The 22,013-nt window shown below is 43.3% G+C and overlaps 2 protein-coding genes across 2 annotated transcripts in view; both read right to left on the bottom strand.

Moving 5' to 3' along the window:
* The window catches only part of EIF4A3 (eukaryotic translation initiation factor 4A3), a 428,365-nt gene that overhangs the window by 263,658 nt on the left and 142,694 nt on the right, over window positions 1-22,013 (bottom strand). The window lies entirely within an intron of this gene.
* Window positions 908-21,306, bottom strand: GALM (galactose mutarotase). Its single transcript, XM_063123873.1, has 8 exons — window positions 21,220-21,306; window positions 20,500-20,718; window positions 11,605-11,759; window positions 8,594-8,800; window positions 6,878-6,959; window positions 4,839-4,980; window positions 2,022-2,196; window positions 908-1,098 (listed from the first exon to the last, which is right to left on the bottom strand). The coding sequence occupies exons 2-8, from the start codon at window positions 20,687-20,689 to the stop codon at window positions 1,021-1,023; spliced, it is 1,029 nt and encodes a 342-aa protein (XP_062979943.1). The 5' UTR covers window positions 20,690-20,718; window positions 21,220-21,306; the 3' UTR covers window positions 908-1,020.

The raw sequence follows: 22,013 nt of genomic DNA, 5'->3' as shown, positions 1-22,013 counted from the left end.
AAAACTAAATGAAGACAGCATGCCCAATGCCCACTGAAGGAAGGAAAAAAGAGGATGGCAGGAGAAATGGAATAGAGTTGCCTGAGGTACTCCATGTTGAAGCATTTTACTACAAGCCCCATTTGGTTAAGCTACTAGTGAACTTAGCTGGAGGCAAATTATGATTATGTAGCTAGACATACACATAGTTGGAAGATTTACATAATGTTAAATCTAATGCGATGTGAGCAGACTTATACTTAAGCAATGGTTCTTTCCCTTTCTGCTCTGGAAGGTCTCCCAACCTTCCACAGCAGATTTGAGAGATGGGGAGAGGAAATCCATTTTGCCAGAGGTTTCTGTTCCATTGGCAGGTGACTAGTGTTCGATGTAACACAGTAGGGGGTGGGAACTTTACGGGAAAATTTTCAGAAAACAGCCCAATGAAGATAGTATGCTCAGAGGCCATAGAATCAGGTGGTGTTTTATCATGCATGCTACATCTGCTGAGCTGACTCTTCTCCACAACTTAAAGCCTTAGAAGCCTTGTCTTATATTTGGCCACCCTAATCCTGAGAGAAAGTATGGCTGCTGGAGTATTTTAAGAGGAGTACTCCACATTGTAAAGTTTAATACTGGAATGTTCAGAGCATTTTCAGTTATCCTTACAATAGCCCTGTTATTTCAATAATACCCGCATTGCAGAGGAGTCACTTAAAGAGAGTAGCTTGCCTAAGACCACTGACTTCAGTTTATGGCTGAGGCAAGTCTAAACAGAGTTTATAGCATTAGCCCCAACATAGATGATGTATCTTACCCATTTTTAAGATATGGTATGTTTTGGAGAGTCAGGAGCAGGGTGAGTTTGAAGATCATTAATAGCAGAAATGATTAACTACTTGACAGTAGGGAGTAGGTTTTTTTAGGATGAGCGTATAACAGTGATAGAATTAAGGCATGTTTGATCATACAATTTGGAATCTGTTTTTATCACTACTTCGTTACAAATTTCTACAAAATGTCTTGCTACAGGACTTCCTTTTAAGATACGGAGAACTTGAAGCATGTTGTGGTGTTGTACTCCTCTCCTGGGTGCAGCAAAGCATCTGGGAAAGTAGGCTGTAAAAAGTAAAAGCAAACCCCTCAAATTTGCATACCTGTACTTTGAGAAGAAAAGACAACTAACACAATTGTTTGCATTTATTAAAGAAAAAACTTACAGTCCCAAGAGCCTGTGATGGGTTTGCCTACCTGACAAGGAATGTATTTTCCAACTACCGAAATACATTTAAGTATATTTTACAGGAAACGTGTCTTAAGAAGATGGTGGCCCTAGCTCGTTGCTGAGATGCAATTCATGTAGACTTCCAGGTTAACATGTACCCATTATACTACACCAGCTGGAAGAACTGACTCTTAATGTTGTGCACACAGATTTCATAGGCTTGTGGTTGGTGCATAGTTGATTAATCATTTTTGGTGTTTTAGAGTGAGAACTAACTTATGCATACAGAGAAATTGCATGGTTCTGCTTTCAAGGAATGCTGCCATTTTACACTTCAAGTGGAGGAATCACCTATTTGAACGTATTTAAAGCTCAAATAAGAACTTCATACACACTAATAGGAAAAGCCTTGAGGTAGGGTGATCATATGGAAAGGAGGGCAGGGCTCCTGTATAACAGTTGTGTAGGAAAGTGAACTTCAGCAGGTGTCATTTGTATGCATGCAGCACCTGGTGAAATCCCCTCTTCATACAACAGTTAAGCTGCAGGAGCTATATTAGAGTAACCAGATACAAAAGAGGGCAGGGCTCCTGCAGCTTTAACTTGTGATGAAGAGGGGATTTCACCAGGTGCTGCATGCATACAAATGACACCTGCTGAAATTCCTCTTTTCAATACAACTGTTAAAGATACAGGAGCCCTGTGTATATGGTCACCCTACTTGAGGCCTACAGAAGTTGGGCTCCAAGACAGTTTCATACAACTTCCATTCTGTGGGGCCCCATGCTTGTATAAAATTAAAAGTCAGAGAAGGTACCTGATTCACTGCATCTGGCCAGTTCTGTGTTTCAAGACAGAAGCCAGAATGCTTGGGATATATATGGCCGCCTTTGCCCTTTAGAGTGTCATCTAAGAAATTTCCAGTGTAAAATTGAATCCCAGGCTGAGTTGTGTAAACCTCAATTATCCTGCCACTAGGGGGATGATAAGCTCTGTAAAAAAAAAGTCACTGTTAATTAAATGTCCAAAGGACTGTAGACAGACTTCCAGAAAAGAGAGAGAAAGCCTTTGGAAATCTGCATCCACATGTTCATCCACTTGTGGAAACAGCTGGTCCTTGATGGATGCAGGGCAATTGAGTAATTTGGTACAAGGAAATGCCCCTACTAAGTTAAAAGGAAGCCATTCAATCACACATGTATTTAAATTATTTGTATCTTAAAAGGGAGCATATAGCTCCCTTTCAAGATACAAATCCTACCAATGTGATTGAAAGCCACATTAAACAATATTACACCTTTAAAAAATTATATCAGGATACTTTCCACAATACAGTTAGTGGAAAATGTCTCTGGGAGGGAGTGGGGAGGATCCCAGGCTTTCCAGCTTCCGGGATCCTTCCCCAGCATCCAAACAGCAGAGCAACATCCTGGAAGTAAGCAGGGACATTGTGGGCACCATTTTTCTTTTCATGGAACGGAGACAGGAGCACAATTGCGTTCCAATGCAAAGTAAGTTTTTTTTTAAAATAAAACTTGCAACTGCTCTCCAACCCCGATGGGCACGGACTGCCCCCACGCAGCTCCGTACCTGTTTCCAGAGCCCTGCTACTCACAGGGAAGCTGGGACGGCCTGTGATTGCGTTCCATACCAGTTGTAGTACTCGGGAATGTCCAGGGATCAAGGAAAAACCAGGAAATCTGCTGTCCCAGTTATCCCGGGGAAAGTCCCTGGTTGTCCCTGCTTGACCCCAGGATTCCCTGTGCATCATTTGGACACATGGGGATGACCTAGAGACAACCCCGGGATATATGCATGGTGTAGATGTGCCCAAGGTTATCCCTCTCCTGGAATTCTTCCCATAGAGCTGTTGATTATAGGTAGGGTGGGAGAGTCCAGTTGGAGCACCTGTCCCTCTCTACATTTGCCTCTTGCAGTGCAATCCTCTATATGTCTACCCAGAAATAAGTCCAACTGAGTTCAATGAGCCTAACTTACAGGTAAGTGGGTATAGGGTTGTAGCATTAGTTGCCTTGCCCAAATAACAATGCTTTGCATGGGAGGGAGATGAGTCCAAGAGACCACAATATAAGCCTTAATTAAGTTCTGGTCACATGCAATGATTCGTGACCACAGATAATGGACTAGGGAGACTTGGGTTCAAGTTTTCGGTTGGCCATGAAGCTCATTGGATTACTCTGGGCGAGTCACTTGATTCTCAGCCACTTAAGTTCTATCACAGTATCCAAGCTCAGTTATAAACATTCTTAACAACAGCCCTCCACATACAACTAATTCTCTTGAGATTTGTGAATAGCCTGAGTATAATTCAAAAGTCCTATAAAGTAATTTATTGTAAGTGATTTGAACATTTATCCCTAATTACTCTGGAATGGATGGAAATTCAGCCTTCCCAACTTTCTGCCTTCCAGATGCACTGAACTTCAACTACCAGCAGCCCAAGCCAGCCAGCATGGCCAATGGTCAGGAATGCTGGGAGCTGGAGTCCAAAACATGTGGAGGGTACCAGGGTGGGGAAAGCTGCCTCCTTGTCAATTTCTAAAACCCCACAAGGGAACGTAATTCATTCAGCCAGAGTTATGTCAGCAAGTTAAATATGCATAATACCCTTGTTGGTTTGTTCATTCTTAGTTTTAGGGGGGCAAACATAGTCCCATGATCATTAGCCCCAGCTTCCTGAAAAAGTTCTCCCAAACGTTGGCCAACCTTCCAGAGGAGAATCCACTCCAGTGCAATGGGATATAGTAGGAAGTAAAAAATTGGGAAGGTTCCCATGTGCATACAAAAGCACCTCAAGTGCATGCTCATGACCCTTTATTATTGTTATTTCAAATATTGGGTGCAAACCTACATAGATATATGCACACATTATGGCTGCCATCAAAGCAGTGGTCTCGCATCTCTCCCCATTGCAAGTTTCCTAACCAACCCAAGCACCAACCATGAAGTGAAGTGTGACTAGGAAACTTGAAATACAACAGCATCAAGCTGTCCATTTTGCCTTATTCAATATAATAAAGAGGAGGACTCAAGGCTATTACACTGGAGTTAACAATAGATTCCCTACCTTAACTATGGAAGCCCTAAATGACTTGGGTCCCAGAGGCCATCTCAGAGATGATCCCTGGGAACATCACCTCCCCTGTAAACTTCCCTAGTGCTTAAGATCCAGATTTCATTCTAAACGAAGGCTAAAATTAGCCAACATCAGGAGCAGGACTTTTTCTGTAGCAGCCCGAGTGCTGTGGAACTCCCAAGGGAGGTTCAAACCACCTCACCCTTCTGGCTTTCTGGAGACAGAAAGGGCCTGTTCAGACGACATGCTAAGCCATAATTGTTAACTCCAAATGCTTATCCACCATGACTTAGTATGCCCTCTGAACAGGGTCACAAAGTTTTTCCATTTCGCCTTTGAAAACCGTAGCTGATGTGCATTCAGACAGTTTGGCTTTAATGAAGTGTTACTGTATTTTAAATTCATGATAAATTTTATAAACTGGTATATAAATGTTTTTCAATAAATAAATCAGAGGAGGAGGAGACAATATGCTGTTCTAGCGGCCTTGTCACTGTTGTTGTATGTAGGAAAGATGTTATCAAGACTAATTCATACCTTGCACAGAAGCTTGTTTCTTTGGATTGTGTCAGACAAAAGTTGTGATCAAAGCCACTGAGCTGAAACTCCTGTAGGTGTCTTCCAAGCCCCACCGGCTTTCTCAGATCAAAGGCTGTGCCTTGCACTGAAGAGATCTCTCCTGAGGGGGAGAAGAGCGCAAACAAAAAAACTGAGAGCATCCTCAGACAACCGTTTTAGCCCACGCTCACGACTGGCCGCTTACGGAACTTCAAGGGTCATTTTGACGATGCAGTGATCCTGCCACCTGTCTCCTGCTTCATTTCCCAGTTTTTGCATCTTAAAATAAGCCCCCACAAAACCTGACTTTTTTGAAATAAGTCGGGATTTGCCAGGATTTCCTGCCGTGTGCAGGGAAGTTCCACTATAAAGGGCACTGTTCCCATTGTTCTGTATGGGCACACTCCCTCGTGTAATTTGAGCTTGTCCCCAATGCGAAAGTGAAGCAGGGAGCAGAGCAACGATACATGACGGTAGGGAAATGCAATTTCCTCCCGTCTGATGATCCTCTGAGAAAAATAAGTGAAAGAAACTCCAGGTATTGCAGGCTTCCATTACGACAATTTTTAAATGAAGGTGGAGGGAACCACGGTGGACATCTGAAAAGAATTAATTCCACAAAAGATACCAATATAGAAAGGGGGGAACACCTCCAGCACCTATCAATTTAATGTGGGATTCCCAAACCATAGGTATCCCTCAAAAGCGAGGAAGCCACATAGGAGTGGCAGAATGTCCAATTAAAGGATCTTCAGTAGCAGAGCTGGGAAAAGATCTTCTCTGCCCAAGACCTTATACAACTGTCAGTCAAAACAGATAACACAGGGATAGATCATCCTTCTCCAGCCTGGCACCTTGCCAGCATGGCCATTCTTTATGGGAACGATGGGAGTTGTAGTCCAAAACAGCCAGAGGCACCAGAGTGGAGAAGGCTGGGATAGATGGACCAATGTTCTGACTCCTCATAAGACTGACTGAATAATATTGTTCTTTGTGGTTTGAATGTAATACTATGTTTACATAGTACTATTTACATAATACTATGTTTGAATGTTTGAATATATACCTGAATTTTACTTTTTGAATGTTTTTCATTGTGGTTTGAATACAATACTATACAGTGTATAGATATTTTAATTCCTGTAACCAGTGACCTTTTTCAGCGTATTGAAAGCCTTTTTATAGTATCTCGTCCACCTTTGCTACATATGTGATTGCTGGTAGCGATAATATCCGCCCCTTTCTCATATCTCACGGTTTTGATTTCAAGGGGTCTGGATAGGTTTTTTTCTTGCCTATTTGTGGATTCCCACATTCAACATGGTTCCATGAGCAAGTCTCAAATACATTTTCTTCTATGGTTTTTATACCCTTCAAAACCGATCTAGCAGGTTTCTTATCAGAGACAACAATCCTGGTCATTCTGAGCACTGATGCCCAGGAGTAGCCAATTGAGAGGCAATGAGGTGAAACAAGTGTTTAACTTTGAAAAGGAAAACTCTGGTTAATACCTAGTCAGCCGAGTATGTAATAATACATTACTGGTTCCTTAATCCCCCCCCACACCTGCTGCCTAACATAAGATAAAATATTTGTTCATACTTGGATGTAAAATTACAAGAGCATAGGCTCAAGGCAAGTAACACAATTTCTGAAACCATATGCCATCATTAGTTTGTAAGGGTTGCATCCGCACTTAGTCATACTTAGCCATTTTAAATAGACCCTTTAAAATCAACGGGACTTCAATTAGTGATAACTTATGCCAAATTGATTTCAATAGGTCTACTCTTAAGTATGATTAAATTGGTATCTTATAGTGTCTTTATTTGGCCTCAGAAATTATCCTTTTTTTATGTCAATATTTCAATTTTAGAGATATGACTTGACTGGATTCTGATTTGAATTCAGGACAAGATTCCTACATTGAGCCCAGTTCTATACAGTTGGTCATGGTATAGACCAACTGTATAGAACACACCCCTAGCTTCAAAAGCATTCATCTTAAATTAACCAACCTGTGGGGATTTGAGTTTCATCCACCGGCAGGTAAGAATCTGCTTTTATGATAAATTCATGATCATAGATATTGGGTGACCCCTGAAATATAGAAACAGAAAACTCTATAATACCAGACATGCAGAGATGGGGCCTACTGCCTGTGTTATCAACAAAGTTGTAGGTATCTCTGTTGATGTTAAGCCAAGAGAACCCAAAATCACAGCTGTTGTCTAAACTCACAAGCAAGATATGAAGACCATGGCCTCCCCTTATCTACCACCAATATAATTTCTAAAGGTGTGCCCCCTCCCTCACCTGCTGTTTCTCAGAGCACAGGATTCTTTGGAAACTGAATCACATACAAACAGACCAGCCTTCCTCAATGTGATGCCCTCCAGATGTTTTGGCCTACAAATCTCATCTCTGACCTTTTGAGCATGCAGGGTGAGGCCAATGAGAATGGTAGTCCAGAACATTTGGAGGGCACTTAGGTTAGCAAAGAATTCTCCAGGCTTTAGAAACAGAATGATCCAGAGAAGAATTCTCAATCTGTAAGGGAGTTGTGGGACTAGGGTGACCATATGAAAAGGAGGACAGGGCACCTGTACCTTTCACAGTTGTAAAGAAAAGGGAATTTCAGCAGGTGTCATTTGTATGCATGCAACAGAAAAAAAATGGAGACAACCATAGAGGCCCTACTAGCAAGAGTGACTGCCATTTCCAGCAACACTCTTGTCACTATGAACTTTCTGGTTGCATGGTCTTTTGAACGACTGGACCGGCTGGCACAGGCTGATTTATGCCTCTGTGGTGTAGTGGCTAGAGTGTCAGACTGGGAGTCGGGAGATCCAGGTTCTAGGCCCCACTCAGCCATGGAAACCCACTGGGTGACTTTGGGCTAGTCACAGACTCTCAGCCCAACCCACCTCACAGGGTTGTAGTGGAGAGGAGGAGGATTATGTGCGCCACATTGAGTTCCTTGCAGGGGGAAAAGGTGGGATATAAATGTAATAATAATAATAATAATAATAATAATAATAATAATAATAATAATAATACAGCGCCTGCTAGAATATGTGAGCGCACCAGCAGGAGGCCACAATGTTATCTAGTTGTGTGAGTGCAGAGGGATAAATAAACCACGGCACTCTGCGAGTTAACAGTTGTATGACAGCCTTGCACATTGTGGTTTTCCTTATTACTCCCCGCTCTGGATAATTTACCCTCCCTTCTCACTACGATTGTGTGACTGGGTCCAGACACTTCAGTTCTTATGTTAACCACTTTAGAAGCTTCCACTAGTGCAGAATTCAGTGGCCTGATTAAGCCTTCCGGTTTACCTCAGGGCCTAATCCAACATGTTCTAAAGCCTAAATGGCTGGGACCCATACAATTAAAGGTTCTTCCCCACATTTCAAGTTCAGTAGACTCAGGCCTTGCTCCAACATTATTTACTGAAGTAAGATCAACCTGGACAGTAGTGAGGGATTTACAGCAATCAAAGTTGAAGGGAGGAAGGAAAGAAAGTCAACTTTGTCATCATTTCAGTAGACTGAGGCCTAGCTCCACATTCCTTTATTTACAGAAGTATGATCAACTTGGAGAGTAATGAAGAAGTTACAGCAGTTGAGAAACAATCACGACACAGACAGGCGCTTTAGCATTTGATGGAAGGAAAGAAAGAAAGAAAGTCAAACTTTGTTGGCATTTCTCATTGACAGAGATTCTCTTACCTGACCTGCAAGATTGAAGTATGCATGATTTGTCAGATTGACCGGAGTGGTCTTACTGCTTTGGGCTCGGTAATTTATCCTTAGCTCTCCATCCTTTAGAGTATATGTCACCCACACTTTCAGCTCACCAGGGTATCCCTCTTCAAGATCAGGACTTACTCTGAAAAAACATACACCATCTGGCAATACTTCAGGGGCCCAGATAACCTGCAAAACAATTTCATTAATAAGTTTTTTTTTTAAAAAAAAACTCATTGGCTAGATACATGATGTACCTTTGTTTTTAAAGGTTGGAAAGGTTTTCTCTACAACAGTGGGGACGAGAAATGCATAGAGCTTTATGAAAGCATCTAATCTTTCAACGTGATCCAGAACTGTGCGTAACACGCTCATGGAGCCTTAAAGCCGATGAAAAGTTTCAATCAAGCTACCATTATTACACAAGCAACCAGGAAATAGGAGCAAAAGGCTTGTTCCTGTAGCACCAAACTATGGTTTGACTTCCCATGTGAACTACCCCGGATCTCAACATACAGGTTTTCACCCAGTTTCAGGCAAATTCCTACCCTTCCAACTTCACTGGCTTCCAGTCCAGGTCTGGGCCTGATTCAAAGTGCTGGTATTAACATTTAAAGCCCTAAATGGCTTGGGGCCAGCATATGTATGTGTCCGGACCCTAAGGTCATCCTTAGGGGTCCTTCTCCACGAGCCCCTGCCAAAGGAAGTGAGGCAGGTGGCTACCAGGAGGAGGGCCTTCTCTGCTGTGGCACTCTGGCTGTGGAATGAGCTCCCTAAGGAGGTTCGCCTGGCATCTACACTATATTCTTTCAGACGCCAGGTGAAGTCCTTTTTATTCTTTCAACATTTTAACAGTCTATAAATTTAATTTTGACTTTGCTGTTTTAAATTTGTATTTTAAGTTTGTATTTCTGTACTGCTGCTGATTTTATCCTGGTTGTGCTTTTATATTGCATTTTTTAATCTTTGTTTTTATACTGTTTGTTTTATACTGGTTTTAATTTTTGTGAACCTCCCAGGGAGCTTTGGCTATTGGGCAGTATAAAAATGCAATAAATAATAAATAATATCATTGCTACTCTACATAACAACACTCCACACTGTTTGGTAGGTTCCCCGCAGCCTGCACCAACCCCGGAGAAGGTTTTTAGGTGGTATAGGGGACAGTTGGGGGAAAGAAGGGAGGGGTAGATTAGTTATGCAAACAGCTTTCTACTCACACAACACTGGAAGCCAGATTCTGGCTAGATATCAGGAAAAACTTCCTGATTGTTAGAGCAGTACGACAATGGAATCAGTTACCTAGGGAGGTGGTGGGCTCTCCCACACTAACCCTTCAAGAGGCAGCTGGACAGACATCTGTCAGGGATGCTTTAAGGTGGATTCCTGCATTGAGCAGGGGGTTGAACTCAGGGGCCTTATAGGCCCCTTCCAACTCTACTATTCTATGATTCTTTGACTTGGTGCACATACAATGCTAATCCATGAATGATTGAATACTCAGTTGTTGTGATGTGTGAACCCAGCCATGCTAACAAACCACGGCTTCTTAACCATGGACAACCTCGAAAGAGAACTGATGGGTTTGTTGTTGGGTTGTTCATTATTGTTGTTGTTACTTTCATTTATATATCGCCCAATAACCAAAGCTTTTTGGGCGGTTCACAAAAATCAGAACCTCAAATAAAAGATAATAAAAACATAACATGAAATCTTTAATATACAAAATTTAAAAGCAGTTTGAACCAGCTAAAAACAGTTACAGTAATATACTAGACATGTTAAAAACAACTGACATAAATGCCCCATCACATGTTGTCAAATGTCTAGGAATAGAGGGCAGTCTTAACCTGGTGCTGGAACTATGACAATGCTGGCTCCATACTCAAAAGTAGAAAAGAGAGTGGAGGGTGGGGGACAGACACAACAATGCAGATGCAAAGAAAATATTTTTTTTATTAAGGGTAAGAATTTTTACCAACACCAGAGCTTGTCTCACTTTTCACATCTCCAGAATCCAAAGGCCACCACCAAGAAGGCCCTCTTCCAAGCCTCCTCGAAGGAGGAAGGGCTCAGATGTTGATCATAGTGTCCAGGTAGGTTTATGACGGGAGAAGAGCTCCATCATGTATTGAAGTCCCGAGCCATGTAAGGCTTTACAGGTTAAAAGCAGTACCTAGTATCAGGGTTGGGAACACACAGGCAATCGATGCAAGCAGGACAGAATTCATGTTATATGCTCAGACCTTTTGGTCCCTGTTATTAATTTGGCTTCTACATTTTGCACAAGCTGCAGCTTCTGAACAGTCTTCAAGGGAAGCCCCATATAGAGCGCATTGCAGTAATCTGACTGGGAGGCTAGCGGAGCAAAGATTACTGAAGCCAAGTTATCCCCATCCAGATAGGAACTTAGGTAGGCCACCAGTTGAAACTGGAAGAAGGCACTCCATGCCACTGAGGCCACCTGAGCCTCAAGTGACAACGATGGCTCCAGGAGAACTACCAAGCCTTGAACTTGCTCCCTCAGAAGGAGTGCATTGCCATCAAGAACAGGATGAACACCATCTATCCAGTCAGAAGAACCACCCATGGGTTGTCATTATCTGTGAACCTACAGCTGAGGGTTATTCATGGGTTCTGCCAGGCTACAAAGGTAGTGAGCAAGAGCAGCAAAAAAACCACCAGCTGCTCTAAATGCCAATACTACAGCACTGCAAAGGAGAGGGTGAAGGTGGAGGGAAACAAACAACCCAGGGATTAAGAAAACAAACCTCTGCCAGACAAACAAACCATGGGTTAAATAAATCATGGGTTAGCATTATGTGCAGACCAGGTCAACTTGGTAGAAACATTAAGTCATTAAGCAAAATCTTCACCTTGTGAAGATCTGACATCATTATGACAAACTGACTTACACTGTCAGAACTTGCTTGAATATTGTACCAGACACTGAAAAAATAAATAAGTACTGATATCTTTGTCTGTTTAAGCACCTTGTCAAAACCTTTTATTCCTCCATGCAAACTGTTGGGTCCGTTGTTGATGGCCAACTGGTACTCCTGTCCTTCCACCACAAATTTCCCTTTGGCAATTCTATTAGCAACTCGTCCAACAACAGCTCCAAAATAGGGGTGCTTGTTGATGTACCCTGATTTTATTAAAAAAAGGGGGGGAGGCAGAGAGAATATAATAATAAAGTTATTTACATTTCAAAACTCAGAGTAGAAAGCTAGTGAGATGTGGCTTTTTTTCCCCAAGAAAAGGGAATACAGAATGAAAGGAATACTGACAGTACTTCTACCTACCCACAAGTCATTCAGTAAACCCTGATCCAGCATCCCTTTTATGAAAGGAAACCCACTTGGGTGGTCCCAGACGCTTCTATGTAAGAGCTTCCACTCATTTCAATGGGAGGCAACAGAGATGTCTACAAAGTGCTGAGTCAACAAATCAGCTCCCATCACCACTGAAATTAACCAGAATTGGAAGCACATAGGGCTGTTGACTCTGTGACACTGTGGTGTAGAGGTTAGAATAGGGGTAAGCAACGTGGTGCTTGTGGGCACTGATGCGTCCAGACACCTTTCCTGGTGCCCGTCACGGCACCCTAATCTGCCCACTTCTTGAAATTAACACATCTACTGGGATTGCTATCAAATTTTATTTATTTATTTATTTTATTACATTTATATACCGCCCCATAGCTGAAGCTCTCTGGGCAGTTTACAAAAGTTAAAAACAATGAACATTAAAAACAGATATACAAACATTTTAAATCATCAAAAAGCATAAAAACGGTATCGATTTAAAACAACTATTCTGGGCCGCTTGAAACTGTTGGTGCTTGAAATTGAGGGTTCAAAGATTTGTGGGTTTGTTTTTTTAATGTGGTGGGGCGCAGACCCCATCTCTTCCTTGTACTCCGTCATTTGGGCAGGTTACTTGTCTTTCGCCACACCTTCCATGGTGGCCATTTTGTCGTAGTGCCCAGCACAGTTTCTCAAATTGCCAAATGTGCCCACGGCCCCAACAGTTTGCCTACCCGTGGGTTAGAGTGCCAGACCAGGAATAGGTTAAACTATCCACTCAGCTCCCTGGGTGAACATGGCCCTGTCACTATATCTCATCTTAACCTATCTCAAAAAGGTTACTGCAAGGATTAAAATGTGTGCGTGGGGGGGGGGGGGAGTCATGTGTACCTAAACATTCATTCCTTTGCTTATATTGTAGTGTGAACCACTGTTCTGAGGGATTTCCACCACCACCATTTTTGTTGTAAGCCATTTTGTGAGACAATATGAAAAAGCTAGATGGAAAAATTGCAAATAAGGATAGCTTCACACAAGGGCGGCTTCACGGTTGCAAGTCTGGTGCTGATGCAAGACACTGGGGAGCTTCCCTTTGAAAACGGCCTTTTTTGTGTACTCATTATAAATTAACAGTGCTTGAATGATCTCTAGAAGAGCAACCAGTACAGTTCACCACTAAATTCCTATTGGAGCATTACAATCTGGATCTCAAAGGGGTTGCTGCCACGACACAGGCTCTGAACACCAGACCTCCCGTCTGCCACCACTTCTTATGGGGCGACACAGGCTCTGAAATCGAGACCTAGCCGAGGCTACTCCCTGCTCAAGCCAAGCACCACCACTTGGTACGTCTGAGGCAAGGGATAAAGCCCACCTTCCTCCAAACTATGTGGAGAAAGGGGTTTAAAATGGAGAATAGATTCTAATATATATAATAATGCGCTGTGAGTTATATCTGCTTAGGTGAATGATTGTCAGAGTGGGTGCTGAATGATGTAAACTTAAGATGATAAACGCCAAACAGACACGTGGGATTTTTGTGGTAGTTTTAAAACAAACAATCAAAATTTATTTTTAAAAGTTCATAAGCTTTGTTTCAAATAACAACATTTAAAAACCTTTTTGAAACCTTCCATACAATCCTGTCACTCTCACATTCGCGCTTTCCTTTCTCTCACACAATCACTCTTGAACTTTCTTTATTCTCAGTATTGATTAATATACTTCCACTACGTGCACACCACACTCTAAAGACACCACTCACTACACTGACTCTCAAATTTCCCAAAACTTAAGTACCATAAATACAGAGAGCACTACAGACTCTAAGAGTCCCTAACAAGTCTCCTGGAAAGAACAAGATCAAGAACAGAACTCACAATCTCCTCAGTCCTTCCCTTATATATCACTCCTCCCCCCTCCCAAGACATTCTAACTCCGCCCACTCAGGCCAACATTCTAAAAACCACAGACTTACAAACTGCAGACATACATTTGGAATTGACTTGTGGGGTGTAACGCCACAGTTGCCTCTCCAAATGATCCAAGTGGGGGTTTTGTTCTCTATTATGTGCAGTCATTGTGAGGGAAGAAAACTGCTTCTTGACTGCAATCATTGTGAAAGAAAGAAGCCACTTCTCTCCTCCAATGGGAAACGGGGTGGGGTGGGGTTTACAAAAGAATAGTTGTTGGAAGAGAGGTAATCAATGTTTATTTCAGAATCCCGCTTCTCACGGGCTTAAACTCAAAAGTGTTTGAGAGCGGCAAACCAATGTTGATGTAACAGCCTTCACTGGACAACAGGATGATCTGATATCTGAGGAAGAACATGAGAAATGCTGATTGGTAAACACACACGACTGGCGTGTGGGTGTGAAGGAATTACAGGCTGAGAAAACAGGGCACAATTAAAAGACATTCAGCAACCTTCTCCCTCTGATGTTTCTATTGCTCCATCAGGAAGTTTATTGACAAATTTGTTTTCTTAATCCATGCTAGGGGAACCTAAAGCGGGTCTATGACCCCCCTGGAGAAAGTGAAGCAGAAGTTGAGGGGGCAGGATTGCAATTTGGGATTGATAAACAAATGGTCAAAGAACATCTAATTTCCTTGAATGAGTTCAAATCTCCAGGGCCCGATGAACTGCATCCTAGAGTAATGAAGGAGCTAGCGGAAGAACTCTCAGAACCTTTGTCTATTATCTTTGCAAAATCATGGAAGACGGGTGAGGTGCCGGACGACTGGAGGAGGGCTAACGTTATCCCTATCTTCAAAAAGGGCAAAAAGAAGGAACCTGGGAACTACAGACCAGTCAGTCTGACATCCATCCCTGGGAAAATTCTGGAGCAGATTATAAAGAAGTCAATCTGTAAACACCTTGAAATCAATGCGGTGATCACTAGAAGCCAACATGGATTTGTCAGGAACAAGTCCTGTCAGACTAATTTGATCTCATTTTTTGATCGGGTAGCCTCCCTTGTGGACTGTGGGAATGCTGTGGATGTCATATATCTTGACTTTAGCAAAGCTTTTGACAAAGTGCCCCATGATATTCTGATTAACAAACTAGCTAAAAGTGGGCTAGATGGAACAACTATTAGGTGGATTCACAGTTGGCTACAGAATCGGACTCAAAAAGTACTTATCAATGGAACCTTCTCAAACTGGGGAGAGGCAACGAGTGGGATACCGCAGGGCTCAGTCCTGGGCCCAGTGCTCTTCAACATTTTTATTAATGATTTGGACGAGGAGGTGCAGGGAACGCTGATCAAATTTGCAGATGACACAAAATTGGGTGGGATAGCTAATATCCTGGAAGACAGAAACAAACTTCAAAGTGATCTTGATAAGCTGGAGTGCTGGGCTGAAAACATCAGAATGAAATTTAATAGGGATAAATGCCAAGTTCTACATTTAGGAAATAGAAACCAAAGGCACAGTTACAAGATGGGGGACACTTGGCTCAGCAATACTACAAACGAGAAAGATCTTGGAATTGTTGTAGATCGCAAGCTGAATATCAGCCAACAGTGCGATATGGCTGCAAGAAAGGCCAATGCTATATTGGGCTGCATTAATAGAAGTATAGCTTCCAAATCACATGAGGTACTGGTTCCTCTCTATTCGGCCCTGGTTAGGCCTCATCTAGAGTATTGCGTCCAGTTCTGGGCTCCACAATTCAAGAAGGACGCAGACAAACTGGAGCGTGTTCAGAGGAGGGCAACCAGGATGATCAGGGGTCTGGAAACAAAGCCCTATGAAGAGAGACTGAAAGAACTGGGCATGTTTAGTCTGGAGAAGAGAAGATTGAGGGGAGACATGATAGCACTCTTCAAAGACTTAAAAGGTTGTCACACAGAGGAGGGCCAGGGTCTCTTCTCGATCCTCCCAGAGTGCAGGACACGGAATAACGGGCTCAAGTTAAAGGAAGCCAGATTCCAGCTGGACATCAGGAAAAAACTTCCTGACTGTTAGAGCAGTACGACAATGGAATCAGTTACCTGGTGAGGTTGTGGCCTCACCCACACTAGAGGCCTTCAAGAGGCAGCTGGACAACCATCTGTCAGGGATGCTTTAGGGTGGATTCCTGCATTGAGCATTGTAGGCTCCTTCCAACTCTGCTATTCTATGATTCTATGAACCTGCTTATTACGCGATCGGTCAGCCTGAGGTAATGATTACCCATGAATTCATTTCAGCCTCTGATTTACTAGCTTAGAGTGGCACTTAGGGGTTGAAGGAAGATAGTGGCCCTTCTTCCAAGGAAATCAGAGGAGTGTTTTTATCTTCCTAACAACTCTGTTAAGGAAAATTAGGCTAAGGCAGGCGTGGGCAACTTGTAACTTTCCACGCCCATCAGTTCTAGCCAGCACAGCCCATGGTGAGGGATTTCGGGAGTCCATAGGCCAAAACATCTGAAGGGCCATGAATTGCCCACCCTTGCATTAATGGATAGTAATTTGCCCGTGGCAACCCCATTTCACACACATTCTTTCCACATGGAACAGTGCTTCTCCTACCATTAGGTAGACTGAGGCAGCCACTTCAGGCGGGAGACGCTGGTGTGTGTGTGTGCAGAGCAGGGTCAAAGTGTTGAAGGGAAGAGCTGTGTGAGCTGTTCTTCACCCAATAAGGTTAGAGATTTTTTTTAAAATATGGTAAATATATTAAGTACATAAATAGCTAGCCTGCTGCCCTCAAGTGCAGTGGAGGATGCTGTTCTGTCCCCAGTGTCAAAGTAAGTTTCTGCATGTGGAATACTTGGGGGTGGGGGTGGGGGGAGGCCTCTTGTGATTACAGCTGAGCCATTTGTAGCCATCAAGAGGAAGCCCCAGGGTTAGAGCTGGGAGCCAGAACAAACCAATAGCAAATGAAGCCGATGGTTAGCAAGGCAAAGTCCTAGCCTCAACAGGAAGCCACTTCCTGTTACTGAAAGCCCATGGCCAGCTTTGGTGGGTGGAATCACTCCAGTAACAGCCCTTTAACAGCTAGGGAAAAGCTCCATCCAAACTGTAGCTCTGGTGGCTTACTCCATATGAAGCAATGTGCCATGCCAATATATATGGGCCGTGGCGATCTGTGAACAGAATTCCACATTCATGAAAAGGTGGTTGCCTCAGAACAATAACCCAGGGATAACAAAGTCCGAATCTCTATTGCAACCTACTCCAGAGGTGTTGGACTGCAACTGAGTCTGAATCTCTCTTCAGTGTACAAAAGCCTTATGGAGAAGTAGCACAGAGGCTAACAGGAAAAATCTGGCCACGGCTTCAGTGGCGTTGCTGACACGAAGGATGGAGAAACCACAGCACCACCCACTACAAACGCTTCAAGTCAAAAAGGCAGAACTCAACACATCAGAATATCTAAGAATACTGGTGTCTAGCACTCTGATTGACCCACAATCCTGTGTGTTTGACACACTGCAGACATGTTGCAATGCCCCAAAGAGGCCGACCTCAGGCCTAAAATACACACTGTGCTTTGGGCTGGCCATGTAATGCACACCCTTACAGCGCTGGATAGGTGATCCAGAAAAGCCATGCTGGATCAGATGAAAGGACTATCTAGCCAAGCATTTTGTCCACACAGTGGCTAACCCACTGCCTGTGGGAAGCCCACAAATAGAACATGAGTGCAATAGCATCCTCCCGCTCATGTTTCCCCACAACTGGTAAACATAATTACACTGTAGCCATAGTAGCCATCATGACTGGTAGCCTTCTCCTCCTCCATGAATTTCTCTAACCCCTTTTTAAAGCCATCCAAATTGATGGCTTGTGGCAGTGAATTACATAGTTTAACTGTGTGCTGTATGAAGAAATACTTCCTTTTATTTGTCCTGAACCTTCCACCAATCAGTTTCATGGGTTCTACTATTATGTGAGAGGAAGGAAAACTTCTTCCTATCCACTTTCCCTACACCAGGCTTAATTTTCTACACCCCTATCATGTCTCTGCGTATTGGCCCTTTGTCTAAGCTCAACAGTCCTAGCCATTGTAACCTCTCCTCATAGGAGAGTCGCTCCAGCAACTTGTTAGTTCCTTGCACAAGCCCCGTTGCATGAAAGTGCTCAGCTTACAATGAGATTCAAACAGGCAGCTAGCATGCCTGTGAAACACCAGGGGTCTGTCTTTCCAGTTTAAAAGCCCCATGGTGGCGCTGCGTCTGTTATACCACGCAGCAGCCACCTTGCAGCCAACACGGGGCTTTCCCGCGAATCTGTGCACTGGATAAGTCAGGAACTTACCCCAACTTTTCCTGCCAGGGTGAGGTCACTGTGGCTCTTCCTTTGTCTGTCCTAACTCCAATGTCGCACTGGGGGCATTCTAGGAGGAAGGCGACCTCTGATAGCTCGCCGGAAGCTGGGCAGGGGGCAGGCCAGGGGAGCCAAATGGCCTCCGGAAAGTCCGCGGTGCCTCCTCCAGCGAGGATGACTCACCACCACCACGCATCAGTGATACTGCAGGGTTTGGCAGCAGAGTGGCAACAACGTGAAAGCAGGGTCCTAGGTTGCCTTCAATGCAGTGGGAACCAAGGAAGGCCAAAGGAGACCTGTTTCATTCCCATTACAACAGGGGCAGGCAACTTGTGCCCCTCCAGATGTTCTTGCCTGCAGCTTCCATCGGCCCTAACCAGCATAGTCAATGGTGAGGGATGATGGGAGTTGTGGACCAAAACATCTGGAGGGCCACAAGTTACCCAGCCCTCCATGACAACTTTGACTGAAGCCTAGCACTCACAAAGAACAGAATCTTCTTACTCATTTCCCTCCATGCATAAACACATGGAGGAGGGAGTGGGATCATGCACGTCCTTGCTGGCATCACCCACAACATCTGCATGTTCAGCAGAACGTCTGCAGGCATGCCCTCTACAGACATCCGTGTGGCTGTCAGCAGGCGGGGCCAGCAGGGTGAATGACTTCATTGGCCAGGAGAGGCAGGAAATCTCTGACTGAGCTGGACCATTTCAGACGGTGGAGGAGTGACTCCAGTGGAGGCTGGTGGCTCCAATGACAGTGGGGCGGTGCACCCACTCCAGTTTTCAATCAGAATGCTGAAGGAGCTATGCAAGGTGCAAAACTCCTTTAGAGTTCTGACTGGCTCTAACTAAAACCCGGAGTGGATTCACTGCCACACTGACATGGGAACTACTAGCATTCACTGGGTGGCTCACATGATTGAATGTGTCTCCATCCCATAAGATCCACGCACACAGAAAACGATCATGTCAGGAAGAAAGCTAGGGTACATCCCATCTGCCTTTCTAGTTTTCTATGTGCAGCGATTTTATTCGGTATGGAGCAGCATTCAAGGATACATGGAATGGGAGTCTGAAGTGGTACAATCCAAACACAAGTTTACCACGTCATCTTCCACTTTGGGAGAACCAAGTCTACAATCCTATATCCACTTATTTAAGAGTAAGCTCCAATGAGCTCAATGGGACTTAATGCAGTGGAGACATGCATAGGATTACATACACTGTAAGGTTTTAAATATAATACTCCATGTTGGTTTTAAAATGTCAAGTATCTGCCCTTTGCCCAAACTGGAAGAGATTGCTTGGATATTTCATGTAGATGTAAAAATTCACTTTTTTTAAGGGGGAAAAGCTGCAGGGGATTTGAAGTAAGGAAACTGTGTTCCACGCTCCTCTCCCTGCTGCTTCTCTGCTTGCAGTCGCCCCCTACAAAACTGCTTTTCCCCATCAAATATGCATATAATATTGACTTAGTGAGCCCCTAAGGCTGCAATCCTACGCATACGCTAACTTCACATTAAACTCAGTAGGACTTACTTCTGAATTAACCCACATTGGATTAGCCTAGAAGTCTCACTGCTTCCAGACAGACTTTTCCTACATATCGAATGTTTCAATGCATATCCCAAAACCACTTGGGCTTCTCCCCTTTCCACCTGCTCAGTCACTGAAGCCATCAGAGGGCATGCTCTTGGTAGTTCTGCATGGACCTATGGCCCAATTGGAGCCCAGCCAAAGAAAAGCTTTCAATGTGGTGGCCCCTTCCTATGGAACTCCCTGCCTCTGAAGATCAGACAGCTGCCAACACTGTGTTGTTTCTGGCGTCTCCTGAAAACATCTTTATTCCAGGAAGCCTTCCTTGACTGACCAGCCATGGTTTGTATTGGTACTCTGTTGTTATTGTTGTTGTTGTTTTAAAAAAAACCAATTAATATCGTGTTTTAGTTCTTTTATCTTTTATTGTTTACTGCTCCAGAATCTGTTCACATGTGGACCAGTATATAAAAGAAGTAAATAAATACATAAATAAATAAAACGTCTAGGTGAACAAAAACCATTGTTTATGCTGTTATGTTTGATAGCTAAGCTACTTCTCTGAAAATGAATTCTAGATTTAAGTCCAGGAGATAAAAGTTTGAACACTCTGCAACCTGGAAGTGCTTATAAATAATAATAATAATAATAACAACAACAGCAGCAGCAGCAACTGTATATGAATTTCAACAAAGCAAATTAAAGATAGCAATGAAAGCAGATTGTGCTATAGGGTTACTCTGTGCAATATAACCTTTAAAAAGTTAATTTAAACCTACCTTCCAAATGGTCAAAGCCCAGAACAACGTCTGAGAACTTTCCATCTCTGCCTTTAGTCTCCAAGGAGGTGATTATGCAGCCTAAGGATATGATTTCCACTTTAACTGTGTCAGATTTGAGCAGGAATTTCTCCACAGTCCCTCCTCCATGGGGCCATTCGCCAAAGTTTTCCCTTTTCACTTCTGTCATGGCTTTCCCCCTGAACTAGAAACTCTTGTCTGTAAAGAGACCACAACGATCAGATGAAGAAGTATCTGGGCAACCACATGAAAAAGGACTTCGGACAAACGGATTCTCGCAACAATCAGAGTCACATGGCACCTGCCCATCAGCTGATGTGTGAGCAACGATTCGGAGCAGCCTCAGATTTTGACGGCGTTTGCAGCCTAGTCCGATGCATGCACGTTTGCTCGGAAGCAAGGCTCCTGCACACCACGGGACTTATTCACACGTGCACAAAATTGCTCTCTACAATTGTAATCCTTGGCACGCCTACTTGGGAGCAAGTCCCCTTAAATTCAGTGAAATCTACTTCACAGTAAACATGCACGTAGGATACTTCTGTGGCCCAAACGTATCCATGTTTACTCGGAAGTCAGTCTAATTTATTTCAACAGGGCTTGTTTCCATTGAAGGCCAATCAAAGACCTTTTGCAAAAGATATAATTTTAGCCCGATCCTATTATGTTTATTTGAAAGAAAGTATTCATCGTACTTACTCCTTAGTAACTGTGCATAGGGTTACAGCGTTTATTTAGCAACAATTAATTTACGAGCCTGAAACTCACTCAGAGGATGCAAGGACAGAGAGAAACAAGGAAGCATAGAGATAAGAGAAAAGGCCAGCAGACAGCATCGCGATATTACTGGAGAATTGCATGCTGGAACTTATAGTTCTTCAGCCTCTTATATATCTAAGTGTAAGGTCGGGTCTACACACGTTGATGTAGGAGCAGCAATTGAAACTGGGGGGGATGGGAGTGGGGGGAAGGTTGGGGATGAGGGATAAGACTCTTCACCCTTGACGAATGTGAACTTGGGCTGTCTGCTATGATATATGGCATCATCATCATAATTTAAAAAAGACACCCAGTTCATTTACGAATAGTTCATTTGCGTGAAGAGGCAGAAGAAGACCTCATTCAGAACAGAACTCTCTGTTTAGTGATTAAAAAGAGCATTAAATTTGTAGTTATTTGGACGTTGCCAGGGCTGAATAATTCCTACTTCATTCAATCTCGGAAATGTAGCTCCACAATTGGGTCACAATGAGAACTTGGGCATGAGCCTCCAGTTATATTTACAACTCCCAACCCATTACATCACCCTACCGCTTTGCAAAATATTGTGTCAAACATTCCTGTGTTTTAGAATTAAAAAGCTGAAGGTATTTCACTCCTCCCTTTGTATTTGCTATCAAGAAACATCTTTCTCAAAAAACGTAAGGGGGGAAATAACACTGTTGAAGATGTGCAGACTGATGCATTGCTTGGGAAAGACAGTGAGGAGAAAA

The sequence above is a fragment of the Elgaria multicarinata genome, chromosome 4 (genome assembly GCF_023053635.1).
Source record: "Elgaria multicarinata webbii isolate HBS135686 ecotype San Diego chromosome 4, rElgMul1.1.pri, whole genome shotgun sequence".
Classification (NCBI taxonomy): domain Eukaryota; kingdom Metazoa; phylum Chordata; class Lepidosauria; order Squamata; family Anguidae; genus Elgaria; species Elgaria multicarinata.
This window is presented reverse-complemented; position numbering and strand designations above follow the sequence as displayed.

Excerpts from the sequence above, each read along its gene's own strand:
- GALM (XM_063123873.1), bottom strand. The coding sequence starts at position 20,689 with ATGACAGAAGTGAAAAGGGAAAACTTTGGCGAATGGCCCCATGGAGGA. Across the intron at positions 6,960-8,593 it reads ACTTCAATCTTGCAGGTCAG|GGGTCACCCAATATCTATGA; the intron begins GTAAGAGAATCT and ends TCTATATTTCAG. Across the intron at positions 1,099-2,021 it reads GGCCAGATGCAGTGAATCAG|CCTACTTTCCCAGATGCTTT; the intron begins GTACCTTCTCTG and ends TACTTTTTACAG.